The sequence below is a fragment of the Eumetopias jubatus genome, unplaced genomic scaffold (genome assembly GCF_037043125.1).
Source record: "Eumetopias jubatus isolate StellerSeaLion01/CBP00866 unplaced genomic scaffold, mEumJub1_p1.0 scaffold_4, whole genome shotgun sequence".
Taxonomy (NCBI): Eukaryota; Metazoa; Chordata; class Mammalia; order Carnivora; family Otariidae; genus Eumetopias; species Eumetopias jubatus.
The window spans coordinates 20,430,290-20,455,626 of record NW_028274810.1 but is presented as its reverse complement, the minus strand read 5'-3'; the positions used below and the strand labels follow the sequence as shown (position 1 = coordinate 20,455,626).

At 37.2% G+C, this 25,337-nt stretch overlaps 1 protein-coding gene and 1 pseudogene across 4 annotated transcripts in view; both read right to left on the bottom strand.

Annotated features, from left to right (window-relative positions):
* COL11A1 (collagen type XI alpha 1 chain) overlaps positions 1-22,624 on the bottom strand; it is a 193,174-nt gene extending 170,550 nt beyond the window's left edge. For all 4 annotated transcript variants that reach the window (XM_088022931.1, XM_088022932.1, XM_028101999.2 and 1 more), the window contains exons 1-2: positions 22,519-22,624; positions 84-251 (exon numbers count right to left, since the gene is read on the bottom strand). In XM_088022931.1, the coding sequence (XP_087879057.1) occupies positions 84-251; positions 22,519-22,624 (274 nt within the window). The remainder of the gene's footprint in view (positions 1-83; positions 252-22,518) is intronic.
* Positions 14,575-15,151, bottom strand: LOC114208078 (superoxide dismutase [Mn], mitochondrial pseudogene; annotated as a pseudogene).
* Positions 22,625-25,337: the final 2,713 nt, after the last annotated feature.

Sequence of the window (25,337 nt, the reverse complement as noted above, 5' to 3'; positions counted from 1 at the left end):
ATAATTTTGCATTACACAGCATGATAAAAAGAAAAATAATAATTTGCAAAGGAGTAATAGTTGTAGTAATAAAGTGAACATACCTGAAAATAACTGTTTTGTTGGAGCACTGAGTTGTGCTTGCTTTGAAACTCTGTAAGCAGTATCCGAACCTTGTGAATTCTTTCTGTTTGTGCAAAAGCCTGTTGTTTTTGATATTCCCTCAGGAGAGTTGTGAAAATCTAGAGCTTTTAGTACATCAACTGGAGCAGCTGAGAATAAGTGAAAAGTAAAAAAAAAAAAAAATGAACAAATAATCTGATATAAAAATGAGTATTTTTAACAGGTAAAATAGTTGTTCTACTTCTCAAATCTGTCACTTGCCACTTTCCCTAATATTTGGGTGGGTATTGAGGAGTGGGGCAGCAGATAAATTATAACCTATAAAATTCTCAAATACAAAATATCTCAAATCAAGAATAAAATTATGGAACAGCAAACAGAAGATATTCATATGTGGGGGGTATACGTAGATTTAGAATCAAATATATTATATATACATATATATTATGTATGTGTAATGTAATACACATTACATATAATATATAATTGAATATATGTGAAATTGCAACCTGTCTGATGCATCTCAATTACAATTTCTAGTCTTTAATCATTCTAAGTAATTGCCTTATTTGGAATTAAAGTGAAAGCCAGCATCTGGACATATTCCATTAATTTCTAGTAGATTTATTGTTCAACTATTCATAATCTTAAATACAGGTGATTTTGAAGGTTCAAATTCACAATGAATATTATACATAATTGTTGTAAAATGTGCAATTAATAAGCCATATTGTATACACAAAGAAGTTAAAAGTTGTTAAAAAGAATAGGTAACAAAACATAATGCTCTTGTTTTGAGTGCTTTCCCATGTTAGCTATTTCCAAATTACATATAAGCAGATAGCCCGTGTGAATACTGTGTACTGATTATGTATGTGTAGCTGTGCATGTGTATATGTATCTGTGTGTAATTTGTTTATTTTTACCCTCTAAATTTGCCAGAGAATCTTCACGGACGTTGCTTCATGCTTCATGATTCAGATTGGAAGGCCCTGGAGACTTTGGATAAAAAATGTAATCTTTGGAGAAAAGTACAATAAAGTGTAATCCGTTTGGATAAACTTGATGTTTTAAACAGCTTCATTGGAATGTAATTCACTTGCCGTGTAATTCACCCATTTAAAGTGTATAATTAATTGAATTCGGTATATTATAGTATCCACTTTTTTAATTGTGGTATAATACAAACAACAAAAAATTCACCTTTTTAACCATTTTATGTACAATGTGGCAGCATAATTACATTCACAGTGCTGTGCAACCATCACCACTCTCTATTTCTAAGACATTTTCATCACCCGGAAACAGAAACTGTAACCATTGAGCGATAACTCCCTATTCACCACCTCTGCCCAGGCACTGATAGCTAAAAATATACTTTCCGTCTCATTTCTTGATTGGATCATTTGTTCCTTGGGTGTTGAGTTTAAGAAGTTCTTTATCGATTTTGGATACTAGCCCTTTATCTGATATGTCATTTGCAAATATGACCAGACAATTTTCCAAAGAAGACATCCAAATGGCCAACAGACACATGAAGAAGTGCTCAACATCGCTCAGCATCAGGGAAGTCCAAATCAAAACCTCAATGAGATATCACCTCCCACCAGCCAGAATGGCTAAAACGAACAAGTCAGGAAACGACAGATGTTGGCGGGGATGCGGAGAAAGGGGAACACTCCTACACTGTTGGTGGGAATGCAAGCTGGTGCAACCACTCTGGAAAACAGTATGGAGGTTCCTCAAAAGGTTGAAAATAGAGCTACCATACGGTAGATCCAGCAATTGCACTACTGGGTATTTACCCTGAAGATACAAAGGTAGAGATCCGAAGGGGTACGTGCACCCCGATGTTCATAGCAGCAATGTCCACAATAGTCAAACTGTGGAAAGAGCCAAGATGTCCATCAACAGATGAATGGATAAAGAAGATGTAGTATATATATATATATATATATATATATATATACACATACATACATACATACACACAATGGAATATTATGCAGCCATCAAAAGGAATGGGATCTTGCCATTTGCAACGACGTGGATGGAACTGGAGGGTGTTATGCTGAGCGAAATAAGTCAATCAGAGAAAGACATGTATCATATGACCTCACTGATATGAGGAATTCTTAATCTCAGGAAACAAACTGAGGGTTGCTGGAGTGGTGGGGGGTGGGAGGGATGGGGTGGCTGGGTGATAGACACTGGGGAGGGTATGTGCTATGTTGAGCGCTGTGAATTGTGCAAGACTGTTGAATCACAGATCTGTACTCCTGAAGCAAATAATGCAATATATGTTAAAAAAAAAAAAAAAAAAAAAGAAGATAGCAGGAGGGGAAGAATGAAGGGGGGGATATCGGAGGGGGAGACGAACCATGAGAGACTATGGACTCTGAAAAACAAACTGAGGGTTCTAGACGGGAGGGGGGTGGGAAGATGGGTTAGCCTGGTGACGGGTATTGAGGAGGGCACGTTCTGCATGGAGCACTGGGTGTTATGCACAAACAATGAATCATGGAACACTACATCAAAAAAATATATATACTTTCTGTCTCTATGAAGTTGACTATTCTAGAAATTTCATATAAATGGAATCATACACTATTCTTCAGAACACTGAACATAGAATTACCATATGACCAAGCAATTCCACTCCTAGATATATACCCAAAAGAGCTGAAAGCTGGCACTTAAACAGATACCTGTGTGCCAATGTTCACTGAAACGTTTTTCACAATAGCCAAAAGGTGGAAACCACACAAATTTTTATCAATACATGAACAGATGAACAAAACATGGTACATGCATACAATGGAATAGGATTCAGTCATAAACAGCAATGACTTTCTGATACATGCTACCACATGGATGAACCTTCAAAACATTACACTATATGAAATAAAGCAGACATAAAAGGGCAATGTTTTAGACCATCAAATTCCCTGATCCACAACTTAATATCTACTTAATTCACTAAGCAAGCCAAAATAGGAGTCATGTGGTGTAAGCATTGTTACAAAAACAGACTTTAGACTCCATATCGTTCAATATGCCTATATTCTATTGACTTTTCCTCCTTATTCAAAAATAAAAATATTCAGAGAAGGCCATGTGTTGGCCATTGTATTTCTGAGCATGTCTGAGACGTAAGTCCCTATTGCAAGTGTTTAAGATTCCAGTTCAGAAAGAAAAGAGATCACTTCTGCCTGGAAGTGAACCAATATTATTGATTTGAAAAGCTCAATTGTTAGTTAAAAAAACAAAATTGCCCTCAAATTTCAAAATTGGGTTTTGTAAATATACTGTTTCTAGGAGGACTTAATGAGAATAGAAAAGGGACTGATTTTAGAAGCAGAAAATACCATCACAATTTATTACATTCCATAGAGGATGCTGTTCTTTGAAAATTGTAATTTCAACTAACATATTTTTACAATAACTATCAGTTAATCATAGAATGCATGAATGAATGAATGAATGAGTGCTTGTGAGCAATGTGTATGTGGTCATTTCCTTAGTTAATTAAGATTTAGGGGTATTGACTTCCATATGTACAAACATATGTGGATGAAGCTTTGCATGTTTCCTTTTAGAATATAACAAGTGTACTTTCCTTTAACAATACTCTACCTATTTCATCAAGCCTCTGAATGAAAATCAACCTACTATCCAGTAGAGTACACATGGTTTCAAATTATTAAAAAAAAAACTTTTTCTTTATGGAAGTCAGATATTTCAAAGGGATCATTAACTCTATCAAATATGATCCTCTCTAGGTCAGCCTTGGAATATTTAAAAGAATCACAGCATTCAAGAACCTTTTTGCAGGAGTCTTGCTCATGACGGTCAGTTTTTTTAGGCCAATAGGAACACCTGCCAATTCTTAACTTTCTTCTTTTCTCTTATCAGAAAGTACAACAAGAAAGTAATAACTATAATGGCTTCCATGTCTAGAAAGTCTAGTATGTGCCAGTCACTAGGCTAAGTTCTTGACAGGCTTTGCAAGGCATATGTTCTGATCCCCACTGTGCAGATGAAGGAATTGAGAACCAGAAAGCAAACTAAGGACACTCCTAAGATCTGGACAAATATCAAATCCAGGCTCTTTCCACTTCGCCACCTTCATTGCTATGCCCTGTAAAAGAAACTTAAAACATAAATATAATATACTAAAATTATCTTGAGACAGTTAATTGATTCCTGATGTTTATATTTGTTTTAAATTAAACTCAACTTATGTTTCAGGGTATAAATGACTCTGAAAGAGACTGTTTCTACAAGTCACAGCATCTTATCTGCTTATTTTATCTTATCTTCTTGCTCTGAGCCATTAGCAAAAGGACATCAGGGTAAAGACTCAAGGACTGACCTGAACACAGCTCTGAAGGCTGTAATTCTATGAAGAAAAGGACGCAGTCCCATGGTCATGGTCCCAACTGCTCATGGGTAAATAATACATGAAATAAACCACACATCCCTTCTCTCCAGAATATCTTTTCACAGGATGACCTTTTCCAAGAGCACAGATTTTGTCACATTTGTTCCTTCCTACTTTGAAAGTAATGTGATAAAAACACATTCCTTCTACAGGATTCCAAAATAATGGCTCTATTTTTAAAGCCTCACAAAATTCTTTGTAGAGACACATTATATGAAATAATTCACTCTTCAAAAACCAATGAAAAAAGAGGGACGCAGAGAAAAGATTTCAACTAGGTTTTTTTCTTTTTCTAGAAAAGCATATCAAGTTATAAAAATGTAAAAATGTAAAATTTTTTCCTTCAAATAAACTAAATAATAAATTAAGACACTTTGAAATCTGCCTGTTATTTGACCTCATAACTGCAGCATTTAACAAATTCTCCCAATACGGATTCTATGATTTTATACATACACACATACATTATACACACACAGGGAAGTTATTCTTCATATTTTATTAACTGAACTGCAACTGCTTAAAGAGTAAAAGCAGTAATTTGTCATAGCTTAACTTGATACATCTAAAAAGGTGAAATTTCCATATTCAAAGCAATTCTTAAATGCCCTTAATATTGGAATCATTTCTATGTTGCCAATAGCTGATGCCACAAACCATGATTAGAATTTCAGATGTATCCAATTAGCACGATATTTTGTTCAATAGTATTTTTCCTGCCTTTAACTACATACTCTTATATTTTATTAAATGGGAGAATAAGATACCAGAGCCCAGCGCATTACTCCAATAGCCATTTAACTGGTTTCCACGTCTCTTCTCATCAGTCTGCACACCACAACTTGAGCAAGCTTCCAAAACTCCAGGCTCTATGTCACTTTACTGCTTAAATTCCTCCAGTGAACCCACTAACTTCCAGAGGGAATGCACAGAACCCGCACATAAAATCTTAAAGGTCTGAACACACGCATTTGTCCTTCTAGTATCACCGTAACTGCACCGCCACCATTTTCTTTTCATTGTCATTTCCCCTAACTCTATCCTCACTCAGTGCTCTAGTTATACTGAACTTAGACTGCCCAGAATCCCCTCCCTCCATCTTCTTTCTCTTGCCTCTGGGACTTTATAAATCCTATTTTCCCTATCTGAATCATTTAGCTTCATTTCACCTGAGGAAAACATAGGATATAAATGATGTATAATCTGCTCCAGAAAGCTATCTCCCAAAGCTGGGTTTGATATACTCACCTCTACGATAACACTTTTCACGTTTGGTTTTAATTATTTACCTATACTTGAATTTTTCCCAAACTAGAAGAGAATGGGTATGCACACACCCACCTACACACACGAGCTACATAAAATACTGGCTGAATGTGAAACACGATAATGTGAAAATACTAGAAGCAACTTTCTCTGAAGCCCATAGGGGTCTCTTGTCTTAAAACAAAAATTTCTGAGGGCCTAATATGTCTTTTCTATTACGTTCTGCTACTCTCCTGGACACCCCGACTCATTCACTGATTAGTCTGTCCCAGGTCTTTAATCCTTTCCGTCTGTTGCTTTCAGTGTCCACATGGATTACTGATCTAAAGTCTCACAATGCTTTGATTGTTTCATCTCTAATTAATTCCTCCTTTAAATTACTTCACACACTCCCATGACCAATAAGGAGTAAATGACACCAATACATAGTGTAGAAGAGCTGGAATGATTTCGAATCCCATCCCTGGCACTTAGCATGTGTGTGATCTGGACTGCTTTGTGCCTCAGTTTCTACATCTGTAAGATGAAAATAATAAAAAATATTTACCTAAAAGAGTTTTTGTGAGTTGGTATTTGTGGCCATGCCTTAGAACAGTGGCAAGAAAAAACTATGCCTATGAGTTAAGCCCTTGCTGACTATTTTCATTATTTACATGGTGAAAAAATTAAAAGCAGAACAATATTTTGTGACATGCAGAGGTTATATGAAATTTACATTTCAGCATTCACAAATAATATTTGTATTAGACTACAACCACACCCATTCATTTATCTATTGTCCATAGCTGCTTTTGCCCTACAACAGAGTTGTAACGCTGTGATAGAGATCGTATGGCTCACAAAGGCTGAAATATCTAACGTGGTTTCTTTTAAGCTGAGTCCTGAAGGATGGGTAGGAGGTTATAAGCTATGAGGAGGGTGACAGAAATACCAGATAGGCAGCACAGACACAAGACAGTGCAGTGTACAAGGAAGTGAAAGTAATCATGGTTGCCTGACAAGACATCAACACTGAATAAATTTAGATGTCCAAATTCTTCATGGGTGCATCATGGCTGCTGAGGACCTCTTGAGAAAAACCAGAACTCCACTATGGATATTCACAGCCACAGTCTCCAAGAGAAACGTTTACACTAACTCCTACTTATTTCTCCAACCCCAAATGTAATGCTCCAGCTGAAATAAACTTCTCTTAGTTTCTAAAATATACTGTGCTCCTTTTGTTGGGGATTTTTCAATCCTTTCTCAACTGGCTAAGAATAGCTGACTGTTTTCCAATCCTAACTGTCATTAGAATCTCAAGGAGAACTTTTACAACATAAGAACGCCTGGGTCCTGTGTAAGAACTAATGACTAGAATGAAGGGGGGAGCGGGGAGGGCAGATATTCATGTTATAGAAGTTTCCTAGATGAATCTAATGGGCAGCCAGGATTAAAGCCAGGCAATTTGAGACCTAATCAACCTTTTGACCTCAACCTAACTGTGACTTCCTTCAGGGAATCATTACTTATCTCTCCCAGGCTGGGTTCTGGGATCCACTCATATGATCCCAAGTACTCTATATTTCCCTTGGATAACTCCACACTCTATTTTGTTTGCTTGCTTAATTATCTCATTTTCACTCAGGCACAGTGTGTTTCTAAACTCCCTGTTACAAACTCATACTGCCTAATTTCCCTCCTTCTCTCTCTGCTAAACTTGTAATTTATTGTTTGATGTCTGCCTCCCCTGATAGACTGTAAACCCTCTGACAGCAAACATCAGCACTATTGATGTTCACTGTAGTATTCATTAATAACATAGCAGCTGACACATAATAAATAATCAATAAAGATATGTTTAATGAATGAACAAATACATGAATCAATGAGCCTCAGAGGCAGGGTATAGCTGCTCATTGATTCATGTATTTGTTCATTCATTAAACATATCTTTATTGATTATTTACTGTGTCAGAGTTTCTTTCTCAACAGTCTGAGAAGGAAAACAAGTGTTAGAAATGGCCTTTATAAACAGCACCTAAAAGAGCTTCCCAAATCTGATTGTTTCCATTTGATGCAAGTGTGGCAAGAACTCAGTTCTTAAGTTCTAAAGTAGGTGTTTTCCCATTTCTCTTTATTCTTTTCACTTATCTTCACCTTGTACCTCACATCACAGGCCACATATGAAACATATCATTATAGGGAGAAAGAAGCAAACTAAAACACAGAAAGAGTTATAAACCATCTCCTGGGGCACCTGGGTGGCTCAGTCGTTTAAGTGTCCGACTCTTGGTTTTAGCTCAGTTATGATCTTGGGGTGGTGAGATGGAGCCCCACACCAGGCCTCATTCTCAGTGGGAGTCTGCTTGTCCCTCTGCGCCTCCCCCCACTCGCACTCACTTTCTCTCTCTCTCAAATAAATAAATAAAATCTTTAAAAAAAAATCTCAGGGTGCCCGGGTGGCTCAGTTGGTTAAGCGTCTGCCTTCGGCTCAAGTCATGATCGCAGGGTCCGGGGGTCGATCCCTGCATGGGGCTCCCTGTTCAGTGGGGGGAGAGGGGCTGCTTCCCTCCCTCCCTCTGCAGTTCCCCCTGATTGTACTCTCTCTCTCTCTCTCTCTATGTCAAATAAATAAATAAATAAAATCTTAAAAAAAAAAACTAAACTAATATATTAGGGGTGCCTGGTTGGTTCAGTCGGTTAAGCCTCCGACTCTTGATTTTGGCTCAGGTCATGATCTCAGGGTTGTGGAATCAAGCCCAGCATACAAGGCTCCTTGCTCAGCATGGAGTCTGCTTAAGGTTCTTTCCCTCTGTCCCTGCCCCCCACTCATATTCTCTCTCTCTGTCTCTCTCTAAAATAAATAAATAAAAATAAATCTTTAAAGGAACTAATATTTTAGTGTCTTTCCTCTGATACTATTTCTTCATTTATTTCAAACACATATATGCTATACACCAACCTTGTATTGCAAACAAACATGAAGCATTAAAAAATAAAACATATTGACCTAATTGTCCATATTTTTAAAAAAAAGTATGAAAGTTCATCTTTAAGTGACTATGTAACACAAATAATGTCAATAGAAATCACCTAAATTTCCTATATCCCAGCACAACTCTTTGTAGCTGAAACGATTAGACTTTTTGTCTGTATTCTGTAATCTAATCTTTGTGCTCAAAATATAAAATGGGAGAAGTGAACTGCTTGAATACATTAATAAATTTTAAACTTATAAGATTATAGTTGTAGAATTTACACTAAATATTCCTGGGCATGGGAAGTGTTTAGAGTTCATTTTACCCCCAAGAGGTTCTATAATAAATTTATATGTTTTGTCATTTTAAACCCATGTTTAGAGAGTATATTTCCCTTCAGGAAAATAATGAATACAATAAATATACGTATCTCAAAGCTCAAGTTTTTGATGAGTATCTTGCAAAAACTGGATATTTGGTACTCAAACTAAGAATAGCATCAAATTGAGAATAAAATGGACAAAGACGTGTAAAAACGTAGCCTGCGGTTTCAGGAATTTTATAGTTAATTTCATCAACACCAGGCACCTAACAAGCCTAATGATAATACCATTTCAGAAAACAGAAACCCAATGACCAAATGTAAATGTACTTCCTTACAATCCCATGAAAATACCAGCTTAAAAAAAAGTCAGTTATGCAGTGAAATTCAAGATTGGAAAGATTGGGGTAAAAGAAATACACAATGAAATATTCTGAAGTAGAAGTAATGGAAAAATTGTGGCTCCCACCACAATCCATTGTATCCACATCCCACTATTGACTGTTTATTCTAATTCTGACCTACCCAGTGGTTGAGAGAAATGTGTAAGCCCTGTGATCCTAGCTGAGATTTAGTATTGATTGGAAATAAGAAATAAATTTGTTTTGAATATCAGCGTGTGTATGCATTTCCTTAACAGTATTTAATCTGTTGTAGGTTTTATGTCTTCACCTGCAAATATCACCCATCTACTTTTTAAGTAACCACAAGTCCCACATTATCACCCTGTTACACCAGCTAAACAAACTCTCATACCATTTCTATACAACTATAATGTCTTAAAACAACTGAATCGGTATGCAGGATGTTCATCAAATAAGTAAAATGCTTTTCTATGTGGAATTTAAGTGTCACTTTGACTATGTCTAAATATGTAAAATAAAATTTAAAACTATGGCAATTATGTGGATAAAAATGGCCTAGAAGCTGCCCAAATACTTTAAGGCAATATTTGTACTCCTTGTACTCCAAAAATATCCAATTCTACATTTGATAGAAAGCCTTAAAATAAAATCTACGCCTTTAATTTAAATGTCATTACTTTTTATAAATGACAAATATTTGATTAGTACTAAGAAGAAAAATAAATCCATAAACGAGGTTTGAAGAGGCATGGATTTTAGTATCAAATCAGAAAGACAGGAAAGGGCTCAATAAGAAAATAATGTTTGAGCAGTCTAGCAAGGCATAAGAGGATTCTCTATACTGATATTTTGACAGCATAGCATTCTAAGCAAAAGGAATAGCAAGTGCAAAGGACCTGAGATAGGAGTTGCCCCAAAGGGGAGGAGTTGAAGGAAATGCAAGTAGACATTTAGGTTGCCAGCAGAGGAAATAAAAAGGGTATAAGAGATAAAGTCAGAGAAGTAAGGGGGAGGCAGGTTGGAGGCAATTGTATAGATCTTGTGGTATGTTCACTGAGGTTAGATTGTATTCCAAGTGAGATGGAAACCTACTGGAAGTTAAGGGAGGGGAGTAACATGAACCAACTGGAAGTTTAGGGAGAGGAGTAACATGAACCAATGAATCTTCCAGGCCACTATGGCGCTGTGCTGAGAACAGAGTACAGGGGCACTAGAGTGGAAGAGAGTGCAGAAGAAGTAATTGCAATCCTCAAGGTGTAAAATTTTGTCAATTTTGCAATCTTGGACTGAGAGATGAAGTGCTGGGTCAGATTCTGGATATATTCTGAAAACATAGCAGACAGGGTTGCTGATGGGTTGGATATGGAGTATGAGAGAAAAGGAGTCAAAGCTACTCCAAGTATTTTAGTTCGAACATCATGACTCATTGTGTTTCCATCAACTGAGACGGAAAGATTGTGAGCGGAACAGGCTTCAGGAGGGGTTCTACGATTCAGTTTTGGGTATGCTAATTTTGAGACAATTTAATACATTCCACTGGAAATAGCTGACTAGGCAGTTGAGTATATGAGTCTGGAATTCAGGGAAAAGATATGGGGTAGAAATAAAACTTTGGGAGTTGACAGCCTATTAACATTATTTAAAGCTATAATTAGTTAATTATACTTATTTTAAAACTCTATTAGATATAACTTTCTGTGAAAGAAATCATTATGACTTAAAAATGATTATAATAAATATTTATAATCAAATAATCAAATAATCAACATAGAGATCTTGGTCCAATATATGAATCCTCAGAAACAGACAAACAAAACTACCTAAAACATGCTACAAGTTGGGTAATAACAAGAACGATCACATTTAAGGTTTAAAATGTTAGGCTATATCTTTGTCTTATAACAGATTTTATAAATACGTGTACACATTTTGTTTAATGTACTCCCTTATAAAACAGGAAGATTATTCATTCATACAGTTTTCAATTCCATAAAGGCCATAACCCCGTATCAAGTGTGACTTAAATGTACTAATTTATCTTGGAGAAATCCAGGTGACTTTACAGTGGGTTGGCTATTGCAGAAAAGCAGCAAGGCCCCAGTTCCCTGGTTATTTTTCAGAAGATCTAGTGTTTGCAACCAAGGGGAACCACCTAGTAGGGATAGGTATCAAAGTATGTACTGACTCTGCCAACTTAGCAGCCTCCCTGTATTCTTTAATTAGTCCCATGATTCTGTGCTATGCAAAAAAATATATCCATACAGTCTTGTGTTATGTGGCCCTAGCCCATTCTCCTAACCCCAGCTCTCTCCTGATAACACACATACCCCATGAGAATAGACACTGGCATACTGTCTTTGTAGTCAGGACAACTAACATTGATGGCACATAGAAGAGAGTTATTTAATTTTCACGGTTATTGAACAGCCTCAATCCTGAACTTTCTTGTATCATAAAAAGCTTCTATGAACTGAAAATTGAAAGCAGAAATCATATCACAACTCTGAGGATGGCAAAGGAAAGAACAAATGCCTGTTAAGAGTATGATACGTAAAAAGCTTGGCATTTCTGATGTACAAGCGGCCAAAGCTATTAAAATGTTCATTATAAAGCTTAAATTATAGTTTCAATACAAACACTTGACTTTCATGTTGAGAAAAGCAATATTTGTTGGCATTTAGTTTATTACATGCTATGGAGAAAAGGATTTTTAAAAAAGCATGAACTCTATCATAATCAGTTGATCTATCCAAATCAGTTTTTGCCGAGTCACTGCTATTGGGTGGTTGGGTATTTATCAAATGAATTGCACACAGCAGACAAATAATCTTTTACTTGACTTCCAGTGCCCTTTTATACAAGCTAGACACATTTCCATTTTTGCATTTATTTCCTGTTACAAAAGATTCATAAACCTTTGGATGTGCATCAAAATTATCTGTGAAGATTTATAAAACACCTATACTTGGATTCTATACAAACTCTACTCAATCAAAATCCACAGAGATGGGACTGGAAATGATTGTGATAGCAAGTCAAGGCTGATTGTCCCTGTCTTCTTGACTTTAGTATAATCCCTTGCTTATGATGTCATTAATTCATATGATAAACATTTATTGGCCATCTATTCTGCTCCAGGTATAGTGCTACAACACAGAATTTCGTACATAGATGAAAAGATGCATTCCCTTGGAGCACTGGGTGTTATGCACAAACAATGAATCCTGGAACACTACATCAAAAACTAATGACGTGATGTATGGTGATTAACATAACAATAAAAATTCAAATTAAAAAAATAATGAAGCTGAAAATATAGGTTGAGTCATAAATAATACCCCTCAAATTTTACTTCTTTAGAGAACATGTTACTTATTTTCCTTAGTAAAATTTGTTTGTATTTTGGCAAGTGCCAATTTGCTTCAGTGAGTCATTCTCAAAGTTTTATGTTCTAAAATTTTGTCAGAAAATAGATATTAATAATTTGCTTACCAAACATATTAAGAAGGATTTATGGAAGTATAAAATAGTTTAAGTTTACAAATATGTTATATATTAGTATAAAAGAAATCATATTTGCTGGAAATGTTTTCAAACTTTCACTCTCTTTTGATATCAAGCACTGCTTTCCACTGGAGTCTGTGTATTTTGAATGTCTGGAAGTCAAAATAGTTTGTTTTAACTCCCACTCTATAGTATTTCCCAGCTGTGTACTTATATGGTATAATAAAAGGATTTAACAAATGGGCAAAAAAAGATGCATGCCTTGTTTTCATTTTAGCATCAAAAATATCCTGTGATAAGTATTCAGGTTTGGAGTAAGTATAGTGTGCTTTAGAATGTTATGCAAGGATAACTACCTCAGTCTTTATGGTTGAGGAGAGGTACTCCTTTAGGAGATAATATCTAAATCCAAAAACGTACTGGTAAGCGGTTTGGAAGTGTTCAAGGTGGAGATCATAGTTGCTTGGAGGCAAAACAGAGATTGATATTTTCAGGAAATCACAACAATATCAGCCAAAAACTGTTCAATACACTTCTGTAGACACTGGCAACAACTGATATATATAACCTTATATCATATCTCGGGTTTTTAGTTAGATTATTGAAGAGCAATTCATTAGAGCTTCAACCGACACTTTCACTTCATTCAGCAAAGATTTATCAAACACTAACTATGTGACAAGCTCTGTTCTATGTGCTTGGGACACACTAAAGCAGATAAAGATACCTAGCCTAATGATTTTAGTGTAACTAAAATATACAATGGCTAGGAATAGAATATAAAAAATACGTAACATTCTTCTAAAAACAATTCTACAACTGCAGTCTCTTATTAAGCACTGGAAACTTTATATACTCCTTGCTTAAAGATGATACTTCATCAGATAATAATTATAATATATATGATATGCAAATTACTTTCTAGAATGAGTTTACTGAAATAATCATAAAGCAATAAATATAGATAGGTTACTCTTTCTAATAGTTATTAAGCAAAATCAGAAACCCATAACAGCATACAAAACAGGTAGAAGTTTCAAAATGAATACATGACAGGAATTTTCCCAATTATTACTTTAACAGACTGATACCACTCTTGGCTTAAATTTTCTTGTTCACCAGCAGACAGTGAAATGATGATTTATGTTGCTGTCAAAACAAAAATACTGCTTCATATGGTGTTTTTCTCTACGAGATTACTATGTTAAAGCAAACTACAATTTTAGAGGTAATATAGGCAATTAGTGGCTTCAAATATTTAGAAGCATCTTTGAAGAGAATGTGCAAAAACTGTTCTCCAAATGAGGAAAGCTAGAGGGATATCCCAATTCATTCACTTACAGAGAAAAAGTAAAGAAAGAAAGAGGGATCTAATTACTGCTAATGACAAGACATGAGTAGGTCACTTCACACCACTTCCAAGTTAACTAGATTTAACCTTGTTCCAGTCCACTGGGCAAAGTTAAGAAGATAATTTATAATCTAAATAGTGACTGTATTATATAATGTGCATTCTGGCATCTCGGTAGACCCTAAGTACAGAAATAAAACTAAATCATAGTCATTACCCCCCAGCAACTCTTACAGGAAGACTAACAAATGAGTAATTTTTTAAATAATGATACATTTTTTGCACACTATGTATCTTTTAGTTACATTCTCCCAGTTGATTACATCCCAAACAGCTTTTAGATAATCAGATCTGACACTTTCATACTGAAGGTAATAAGCATACTACCATATATCAGTCTCCCAAAGTAGAATAAGACCTCTGGTTCCTTGCAATGGATCCTGATTAAAACAGGCAGCAATTTGTAAGTGTCCTTATTACTTAATGAAACCAAGCCAACCCCAATCTGAACCTTGAATGCCAACAGATACAGCTGTCAACTTCTCCTTAAATAAGTCAGAGGAAACAAACTAACGTTTCCTGGCTTCTAGCAACAGCCTTTAGTGTTCTCTCATCATTAGGGCTTATGTTTGCTCTTAAAATGGAAAGAGGGCTATGGCCTCCACCACTGAACCTTAATGAAGGCTGAAGAGCTACCTGAATTATAACATTGCCTTTTGCCAAGTCCTCTTTATATTTCTCCTTGGTGGCATTCAAGTTATTCACACAATTGACATGATGCTTACTGTGGTGCAATTGCATGATTTGACCATTAATGTTAGGTTCCAGGGTACAATAATCATAAGTCAGGTGGCTGTGTGGAAACATTAGAACACACAATAAAGTAAGCATGGACAAATGATCAAAAGCACGGGCTCTGGAACAGACTCTCTAGGTTCAAATCCTGGGTTTTTCACATAGAAGCTGTGTGACCTTAGGCATGATAATTAACTTCTCTCTTTTTCAGTTCCTTCATGGGTAAAATGTATATTTTAATATTAGCTTACTTCCAGGGCAATTGTCAGAATAAAATGAGATTCTATGTGAAGAGTGCTGGGCGCCTGGGTGGCTCAGTTGGTTAAGCGTCTGCCTTTGGCTCAGGCCCTGATCCCAGAGTCCTGGGATTGAGCCCCGCATCGGACTCCCTGCTCAGCGGGAAGCCTGCTTCTCCCTCTCCCACTGCTAGTGCTCTTCTGCTCTCTCATTCTGTCAAATAAATACATAAAATCTTAAAAAAAAGGGGGGGCTAACAACAGGACTTGGCACATAATAATAGGCATGTATTTAGTGTTAGATCTTACTATTCTATCTGCCTGGAGATATGAAGCCTGATCTAAATCTTGAAGTAGGAGAAGACATTTGCTAGATGGATGAGGAGGGAACAAATATTCCAAAGAAAGAGAATAGTGTGTTCTAGGACAGGGGAGAATACGGGCAAGAGATTTAACATGGCTGAAGTGCAAGGGAAATGGCTGGGGTCCCATCCTGAAGGCCACTCTACATCACGCTAAGCCATTTGCATAATATATTTATTCTCAAAACCAGGGAGTATTTTGAAGACTCATCAGCATTCAAACAGAAAAGTGACAGCTGGCCGGTTGTGGTCCACTGCTGACTAGCCTAAAAAGAGAAGTCAGGGAAAAGAGCAGTATAATACGCATGGCTCTTCTTTCTCTGCAGAGCTCTCCGATACGAGCACAAAGTGCAAAAGTGCTTTAGAGTTTCTTATTAGCTTTGTCAGGAATTGCACCCGTTGCCCTTTCCGGCAGTCATCCTTTTGGGAAGTTGTTTGTGAAAAGCTGAACCGAGAAGGGAAGCCAAGCACCTCACACAGTGGAAGGTTCACGCCTGTCAGCCCGGATGCCAGGTTACCAGTCAGACCGAGGAAGAAAGCTTCCACGGACACTATGAGCTCAAGTTCTATGAATAGGGACCTTCATTTGCCTGTACAGTACAGGGCCATTCAAGAGCAATTAAATTTGTTTAAAATAGGAAAGAAATGCTTTTTAAGGAAAAAAAAGGTTTGAAGGGATTGCAAAAGTTGATTGTGCTAAAGCACTCGGACACAGGTTTGTTTTAGTTCTCAATTGTCAAGTCGTATTTAAGCTGGTCTCTTACTCTGAAATATGATAACCTTTCTTTTCTCTGAGTTCTTTCTCCTAAATTAATAGCACTGTCTCTAATTCCATTCGCAGCAAGCAAAGAGTTTATTTTACCAGATAACAGTAGGTCTGGTGATCAGCCAATGTCTAAAGAACCACTAGCCAAGTCAGTAGTAGGCCAAAGACTGCAACCAATAGACACTACTCACTAAATCACTTTAAAATCGACTTTCATCTTCTCTAACAGCTAGTATTATTCAGGTTGAGTTTGGAGACAATGGCAAGTATGGATAAAAAGACCTATAAAAATAAAATTATATTAGGGTTTTGCAAGAAAAAGAAATGGGTAGGCACATTATAATATGGGAGACAGTTTAAGATGAAAAAAATTAAAACTTTATGTTCTGAAATAAATTGCAAGAGAAATTAGAAGAAAAAATCTAAGAAAGTCATTCAAAAAGCTACACTGCAATCTGCATTTAAAGTTATCTCTTCCAGGAGAGAATTTAAGGAACACTGCGACTTTTTATAGCATCAGTGTATACCTCTCTTTCTCCTTTGCTAAGGAACAAAACTTCAATGGTCAAAATAAAAGTTCGGTTTCCCTTCACCACTCCCAGCTCAGGTCACGTTTCCCCAGTATCAAATGAGTGAAGTGGAGGAGTAAGAGCAGAAATGCAGATCAGCGCTCAGCCCCCACTCTGTAGTTGCCTTGAATCCCTAATGATTACACCATTTGCCCTTAATTACTGCTCCAAAGGTAGGAGGAAAGAAAAGTGTGTTTAGGATACAATGGAATTCTGGATTTTGAACACTTGCATATAATCATTAAAAACTATATAAAATGATGGGGATAACTCAGTACTTATAAAACCCTATATTCATATAAATTGTTAGCGTTGATCATGAGTATAAACATTAGCTTCCACAGTATCTTCTTCAGGACGGTAAGGACATGTACTACTTTCCCTAAAGATAGGAAAAGTCTTCATTCGGTGGAAATACTAGATCTACCACTGTTATTGCCATCACAACCAATATCATGGTAATCTCTTAGGAGTGTCTACTTCCCTATAGATTAATGTCCGTTTATTCTTGAGGCAGAAGTTGTTTATGTAGTCTCAGATGCCTAAACAATCCAAAAGAAAAATTCATTAGAATTTGCATTACTAAGTGCTCTCCTATATTTTCCCAAAGTTAGCCACTTGGTTGGGAAAAGATTATCTATTAAACAAACAAGCCATATCAAGTAATAATCAGTTCAATATCTGGTTTAGTACCAAAACTATACATATATAGAGTATATTTCATCCAATCAGTCTAAAATCAACTCGGAAGGCATAGAAATTTGACATCATTAGTAATAAATACATGATATATTATTAAATGAATATATTATTTGAAGTAAATATACAATTTATATGTTTATATTATATAAATATATAATTTCTTAGCTTCTTGAAAATTCGAACTGTGCCTCATCCTCCTCTATTAACAACTTTGGAGTGCATAAAAAACTACGTTCCTAATCCAGCAACAAACACACACACAAACAATATTTTACAAACTATTCTGCTTTCTACTCTGATACCGATAATCCTATAGAATCACATAATTAGGTATATTAACAGTATAAATGATCAAAAATCACCTTTCTCCAAACTTAGGAAATTGAGGAATGTTTAAATGCATTCTATAACTCTGTTTCTTATCTGATTTTCTTTAAATCAATCATTTTCACTTAATCCATCTTCTCACTAAACTCCAACACGTAGAGTTAAGCAATATTTGGTCATTCCATAAAGTCGCAGACCTACTATTATTTACAGGTATTTTTACCACTATTGCAGACCTTCACTATGCTTACCTAGAAAAACATTGAATATTGTAGAAATATTTTTATGTTTTTATGAGAAAAAGCATTCAGCGAATAACTTTGCCTTGGTTTTCTCATTAGTGAAGTGAGAAGATAGTAAAGAGAAACAATCTCTACAATAATTTCTATCTCTAACATTCTTTTTAAAAAATCTAATCTAAACACCTTTTCTTCCTTTGAAAGTTCAGCTTTTTATTACACAGACACCCAACCAAGCTTGATTTGAGTCCATTCATTATCAGTCACTATCAAATAGACAACGCTTCAATAAATTAACCATAGTGAGGAGAGTTTTTTCAGAAAAGAAGCAAATTTTAAAAAAGAAAGGTGACTGTTTAGTTTGGGGTTTTGTTTTGTGTTTTGTTTTTAAATTTTTTAATTTTTTGTCAGAAATCCTACCCAAAAATATGAAAAGAGATTCATGTTTGCCTGGCTACCTATGTTTTAGGGATAACTTAACTTGAATAATATGCTCTTTCTATGTTAGTCAAATAAGGCAAACGCAGAACCTAAAATATTAATTAAATTGTAAGCAATTATACTACCTAGGTATATACATTTCTCATTTTCAACTTCACAATTTTGTTAAAAAATATGAGAATACCTTTTAGAGAGTAATTTTTACAGAGTCTCAGTTAAGTATTTATTATGAAGTAAATTGTCACTTTTAAGATATTAATAAACTTAATTTCAAAACTAGTAGACAATTCTGTGAAAGTCTCTATATTTAATTGATTATATATGTGGCACCTAAATCTGTATAAAACAAACAGTAAGATGTTTCTCATAAGATACCTGGTTTTCTTTATTGTTTTTCTATTAGACTGTGTCAATTTTTATTTAAAAACCAAGAAGAAAGACAATATAAATAATCCTAGCAGGCACTGCATTTGTTATCAGAAGTGTATCTGACCTTTTAACTGATTCATGATTAAGTAGCCACAGGGACAAACTTGATCTCTTTGCAAAGCTGGATTAGCACATACTCTGGAAGCCAGCACCATTTCACCTGCTGATCCTGGGCACTCAAAACACTCCAGCAACGCTCACTATCAATTGCTGACAAGCTTTGAAAGGCACTCATAAAATTAATCAACTTTTTTCAAGACACACTATTGGTTTAACCACCAAAGGTTGAATACCATTTTAACTAGTAAAAAATGATTCAATTAGATACTATTTTTCTTAGTATTCAATTATAACTTAACTTGTTTTTAAAGGTCTTAAAACCATCACTCTGAACACAGCATCGTCACTATAAATTCCAGGTAAATCTCAAGTCTCTCTGTAATAAGCAATGGACTAATTGATAAAGAAACCCATAAATTTCTGAGATAAAACATTTATGTTAACCACAGGGAAATATATGAAACATAAAATTGAAGTTAACGCAAATGAATATATTATAAAAATAGCACTCTTTTATACTAAATCATAATAAATACTAAAAATTTTTAATAGGCATGTTAAAGATGACCAAGTTATAGGGTTTGGATTTGCAAAGTAGAACAATATGATTCTGTGTGAGATTATAAATTTTCTTTTAATCCATTCACTCCAAGAACTATTCTTTGTAAGGTAGATGCTTTAGGATGCTAACTACACTTTCTTTAGAATCTAATTTATTATGAACTCAGAACTCTTTAAGTCTTTAGTGTCTTAAATCCAAGAAATACAAATTTTAGATGAAAATAGGCTGTTTTAAATTACCTTTCGATTCAGCCACCAAACTGCACCCCTGCATCTTACCGACATTAATAAATTACAGTACATAACACCTTTATTTAGGAACTGGAATGAAATCATATCCATTGTTGCTTCAATTGTAAATCTAATGGCTAGCATAAGAACTGAACACTGGGTTTGTTTTTCCTTGTGTGATGATTCAGTCCAGTGTTTCGTTTTTAAGCATTAGTATACTATTATTTCCTTTTTGAAGTTTATTAAGTGGCAAAAATGCCAACAAGAGTAGATTTGTAAATATTACTTAGTGGGAAGTAATAAGCACCTAGCAACTTGATGATGCGAATACCGAATCTTATGGTCTGAATATCGAAACACTCTTGTACCTTTTAAGACAGTTCGTCAGAAATGACAAACAAAAACAACATATGATCCTTAAACTTTGCTATTTCCCACATTATTTGGCCTTATAATAATAAACAGGGTTCTTTTTCCACCATTTACTTGATGTGGTACTGGGATGTTTGTTTAAAAGTGTTTCAGATCCGAAGCTAGACTGAAAAGAGACAATTTATACAATACAGGTGTAGAAATTTGACCTTTCTGATATCCTTAGAGCTTTAAGGAAGGCCAAATGTGGAAAAGAAACATAAATATCTTCACTGAAATAATCCCTGAATGTCTACAATGGTGCCTCTTGAGTGTATATTTCATCCATCTTCATTGAAGAAAGTTTGGTTTCTATATTTTTAAATTCAGAGCTGGCATTGCGATACATTTGTCCATATGTGTGTGTAACAAGCTGAAAAAGAAATAGTAGATCTGTATTTTCTTAATGGAGTGTTCTTTTCCAGCATCACTGTGATTAGAAGGATTTTAATAGGCCCTAGGTTCTGAGGTAGATGCTTAAATTCCAAATAATAAATAAAACCAGCAGAGGGCAGAACTGCTGACGGAAATGACCAACCCAGCTGGTGACCAGGTACCAAAGGTAAAAAGCAAACTTTTGATGGATTCCACTTTCAAAGCCTCTACTATTTATCCTTGAATATATTGAAATGAATGAATCAAAATAATTGGCATAACTGGTATCCAAATTGAAGCACAATTTAAATTTGAGGCTCTGACTGTATTTACCAGGAAAAGCCAAGAGGAAGAATAATCCAGCATTGCCTGCTGCTACTCAGGAAGGTGAGCACCACTAAGCTTGCGGAAGGAATACAGACCTGGTTTCCCAGAGTTCGGCCTCCGGGAGCGCTAATTCCCATTAGGGAGAACTCAGATCTTGGCATCTACCGCGGACAGACTCAGGTTTCTGCTAAAGCCTGCGCATTTGGGATTGACAACTTCTTTCTCCCTCAGCCAATCCTGGCCACCCTCCTTCCTACCCCCCACTTCTCTGTGCACTCGCGACAAAGCTCGCTTTTCTACTCTAAGCTGTTTGGGCTCCGTTAACTCCAAAGGCCTTTGCCCGCCAGTCGTGTCTACAGCACCTAACGGACCGCTCCAGCCAGATGCCTTTGCGGGAAAGGGCGGGGGAAGGGGAGGGAGGAGGCAGAGGGGAGGAGTGAAGTCGCTCTCCCTTCTTGGGTACTGACAGGGCTGCAGTCTTCTGAGCAGGTCTGGTCATTGAATATTTGGTGGTGCCACGTAGGAACTTTCCCTTACCTCTCCCCTCCCACCCCATCCCAGGCCCCCTCCTCTTCCCTCCCAATCCCTATTCCTCCTCCCCCAACCCATTTGCTTGGCGAGTTTCATCATTCTCCAAGAGAACTGCACGTCCAACCTGCAAGAAGAAGTGGAGGTTGGGGGTGGGGGTCATAGGGGAGAGGAGTGGACTGAAATTCAGGGAGAAGTGTTTTCCTTATCTTCAACGCGTTCCTTATAAACTGCCAATTTTTTTTCCACTTAAAATCTCTTCAAAATGACACACACAGAGTGTTCTCAGTCTTCTAGATTCATCACCTCTGCTTTCTCTTATATCCCGAAAAGTAAAAGAGCCTGTCTCTCACTTTGCTTCACACAAAGAACTTTATCAAGGTTCATTTTATACCCTTTCTCTATATTTTCTCCTCAGCTCACCCTTAAAAAGATATTCCCATTAGTTAGAATCTGAAGAAACCAGAAGATGTGTTCAAAGGGCAGTCTAGGGACTATTCCTCAAACAAAAGCTTTGTACAACTGCCCTTGTGTTCAAGGTAATATTTTTTCTCTTTTCAAAAATGCTGGAAAGTGGTGAAGGGCATTTCAGCAGGCTCTGTGCCTGACAGATCTTTTTTCCTGCTACCTCTTCTCCCATTACTGTCCCGCCTACATCCATCTCTCTCTCCAGCCTTCACTTCAACCTAGTGGCAGCTACAATCTGGATTTTATTTAAAAGAATTGTTTTGGGGTTTTGAGGGGTGGGGGGTAAGGCGGGGGAAGAAGGGTAAAGAGGGGGAGGGGCACAAAATGACAAAGACCGACGGCACTCTCCCACCTCCCCAAAACCATTTTTTTCTTACCTCCTCTGACCTCTCTAGCCTGGAAGAGGAAAGTCAATGCGAGGGTTGTTATGGTGAAATTCCAGAGCCACCGTTTCGTTTTCCACCTAGAGGACCACCGCTCCATCTCCGAGCCCCGCACTCAAGTGTGAACTCAACCCACGAAACTGCGATTGCAGACCCACTTCGTCCCTTCCAAGGTATCGTCGGGGGTGTTTGCTACACAGCCATTGAGGAGGGAGAGGGGGAAAAGTCAAAGGGCTTTTTCTTTAAAATTTGATGGTTTGCTTCCTTCCTGTGTCTCGCCCCCTCCTCTCCCTCTCGGTTGGCCCCGCCGGCCGGGACCCTCCGATCCGTCCTCTGCGGGGCCCTGCCTTCAGACTGAAGGCAGATGAGGGGCTTCAACCGAAAATCTGAGAGGACTGCGTGCCCCTAAAGGCTTCATGCCGTCAGTGGGCCGGACGAGAGGCTCTGGGCAGCCCCCTCCTCCGCCCACTCCCCTCCAGCGCCCCCCTTACCCCGAGAGAAATTGACAAGCCGACTGAGGGTCAGACCCAATCACACGCCTCTCGGGCGGCAGCGAGCCCGCCCCTCTCTCCCTTTGCCCAAGAGTCAGGACTCTGGGCTAGCCCAGCCCACCAACCACCCCCCATCTCCCCTCTGCTCTCCTCCCTCCTCTCCTACCCAAATCCCCGAGAAGAAATGGGAGGGAGTTACGCGGGACGCGTGCTTGGCTCCAGCACTTTGGGAATGAAAGGAATTGCAGGAGAGCCCCGGAGCCCACAGAGTTTTCAAGGAGCTTCTGTATTCAATAAAAACAGCTACTTGTCTACTTGCACCCGTCTGTTAGCCTCTCGTTCGTCGGCGGGGGAGGGGAGGAGCCCAGCGTCTGATTTGCCACACCGCTGGAGTTCTGGGCTGGCAGCCGTAACCTTATCCTTGTGCAAAAATCTGCTTCTTATAGCAGACGTGGAACCAGAGGACTCCTTGCTCTGCCTGCTCCGAAAAGTATTTTTATTTTTATTATTTTATTTTATTTTATTTTATTTTATTTTTAATTTTTAAACTAAGAATTAGAAGAAAGGGATGAAGGTGAGATGGAGGGACCCAAGAGGTCAAAACCCCTGATCTTATAGTGAAGCTGTCCTTCGAGTGCTGAAACTGACAAGTTTCTCTCTTAAATGTTTAAATTCTGCACTACCTTCATTCAGAGTCTCGTCTCTTAAAGAGCTGAACTGTACTCATGAGGCAGGAGGAGAAAGAGATGTATGGGAGCTGACATTGAGGGGGTGAGTAATTTAATTTTCCAGCTGATTCTGACCTGATCTCGAATGAGGGGGCAAAGAGGGAGGAGAAAATACAAGGAAGGCAACTAGCAGAGATCTCCAAGCGTTTAGGCCCACAGGTCCTGTAAAGGGCCTCAGAGGAGCTGAAAACATGGTCACTCCCCAGAGACAATAATAAGGGGCAGGTTTCTAAATTCCTTCTACTTACCCTTCCTCAAAGTAATCCACTTAAACCTGGAATAGAGATTCCCTGGTCATTTTTTCCAAGCTTAAATTACTCCCTCCTGTTGGCTCCTTTTTGCTCCTTAATATTTCCTGAGATCTCTTTCAAAAATTGTCTGGAACAGTGCCCAACAAGGTAGCCAGCATACATTAAGCACTTAGTAGAGATGGACTGAGTGAATGAATACATTTTCCTGTTGACAAAGACTGGACGCTATGACCAGGACCTATACTGAGTATTTAAGATGTTTCAATGCTTAAGGATTCTAAACTAAGTTTATGAGGCGCATATGTCCACTAATCTCTAGGAACCTAGTTTTCTGTTAGTAATCAAAATATACCTCATGATCCATTAGATTAATCAGATAATCCATGTATGTGGTTTAGAAGTTGGAAGGAAGGTTTTCAGAGACAGGATGGAGGCCCAAGATGGAATTGTTTAACAACATAGAAGACGCATATAAAATGAGGAAAGCAACTAATACTAAAGCAAAATAATACCTGCAACATGACTGTCAGCCTCTGTGACAAAGAACCATTCCCACATCAAGAATTTTACCTCTTCAATAACGGTTTAAAACAAACAAACAAATGAAAACCCCACTTTATGTTAGAAATGCTATTGGCAGAATGTTTGGGATGCTTTATACTAGCTGCAGAGAAATATCACCAGCTAGCTTTTCAGATTCCAACTCGAGTTCATATAATTTCATAAAATGATTACGTATTATATTGTGTTTAAATGTGGAAAGTACAATTACAAAGTAAGAACCTTATGATGGAAACATGGGTCAATTTACCATCTTAATTATCCTTCATCTTCTCAAAATGAAAAATTCAAGTGTATTTTCAGTTGCCAAATTTTCTGAAACACGATTTTTCTGTTCAATTCTTTGTATACTTCTGAACTTGTTTTACAGGTCTTCCCCTTGATGTAAAAGAGCAAAATAAATACAAAGTTTAGAAATATGTATTTGTAAGGCTGCCAGATTCCTGAATCAACTCAATAGCCAGAGATAGTTAACAAAGCTTGGAGCAATATGTAGGAATGATATTCCAAATTGTTTCTCAGTAGCTCTCCTTATTTTCCTGAGAGTTCCATGGCCTGATACTGTTCTAGAAGGTGAGAAATAATGCAGTCAGTCTAGCACGCCCCACCTTCTGTTCACATCTCAGGCCTTCTCACTGGGGTGAAAGGGTCCTTTTAGGCAAAGTGTCTCGGGTGAAAAGAGTTATTACTACCTTATGCTTTCTGTACTCTGTGGTCTAAATTCCTCTGGCCACTGCCCAGCTAGGCATAATCTGGGTCTGAATTAATGCCTCTGGAAGGAA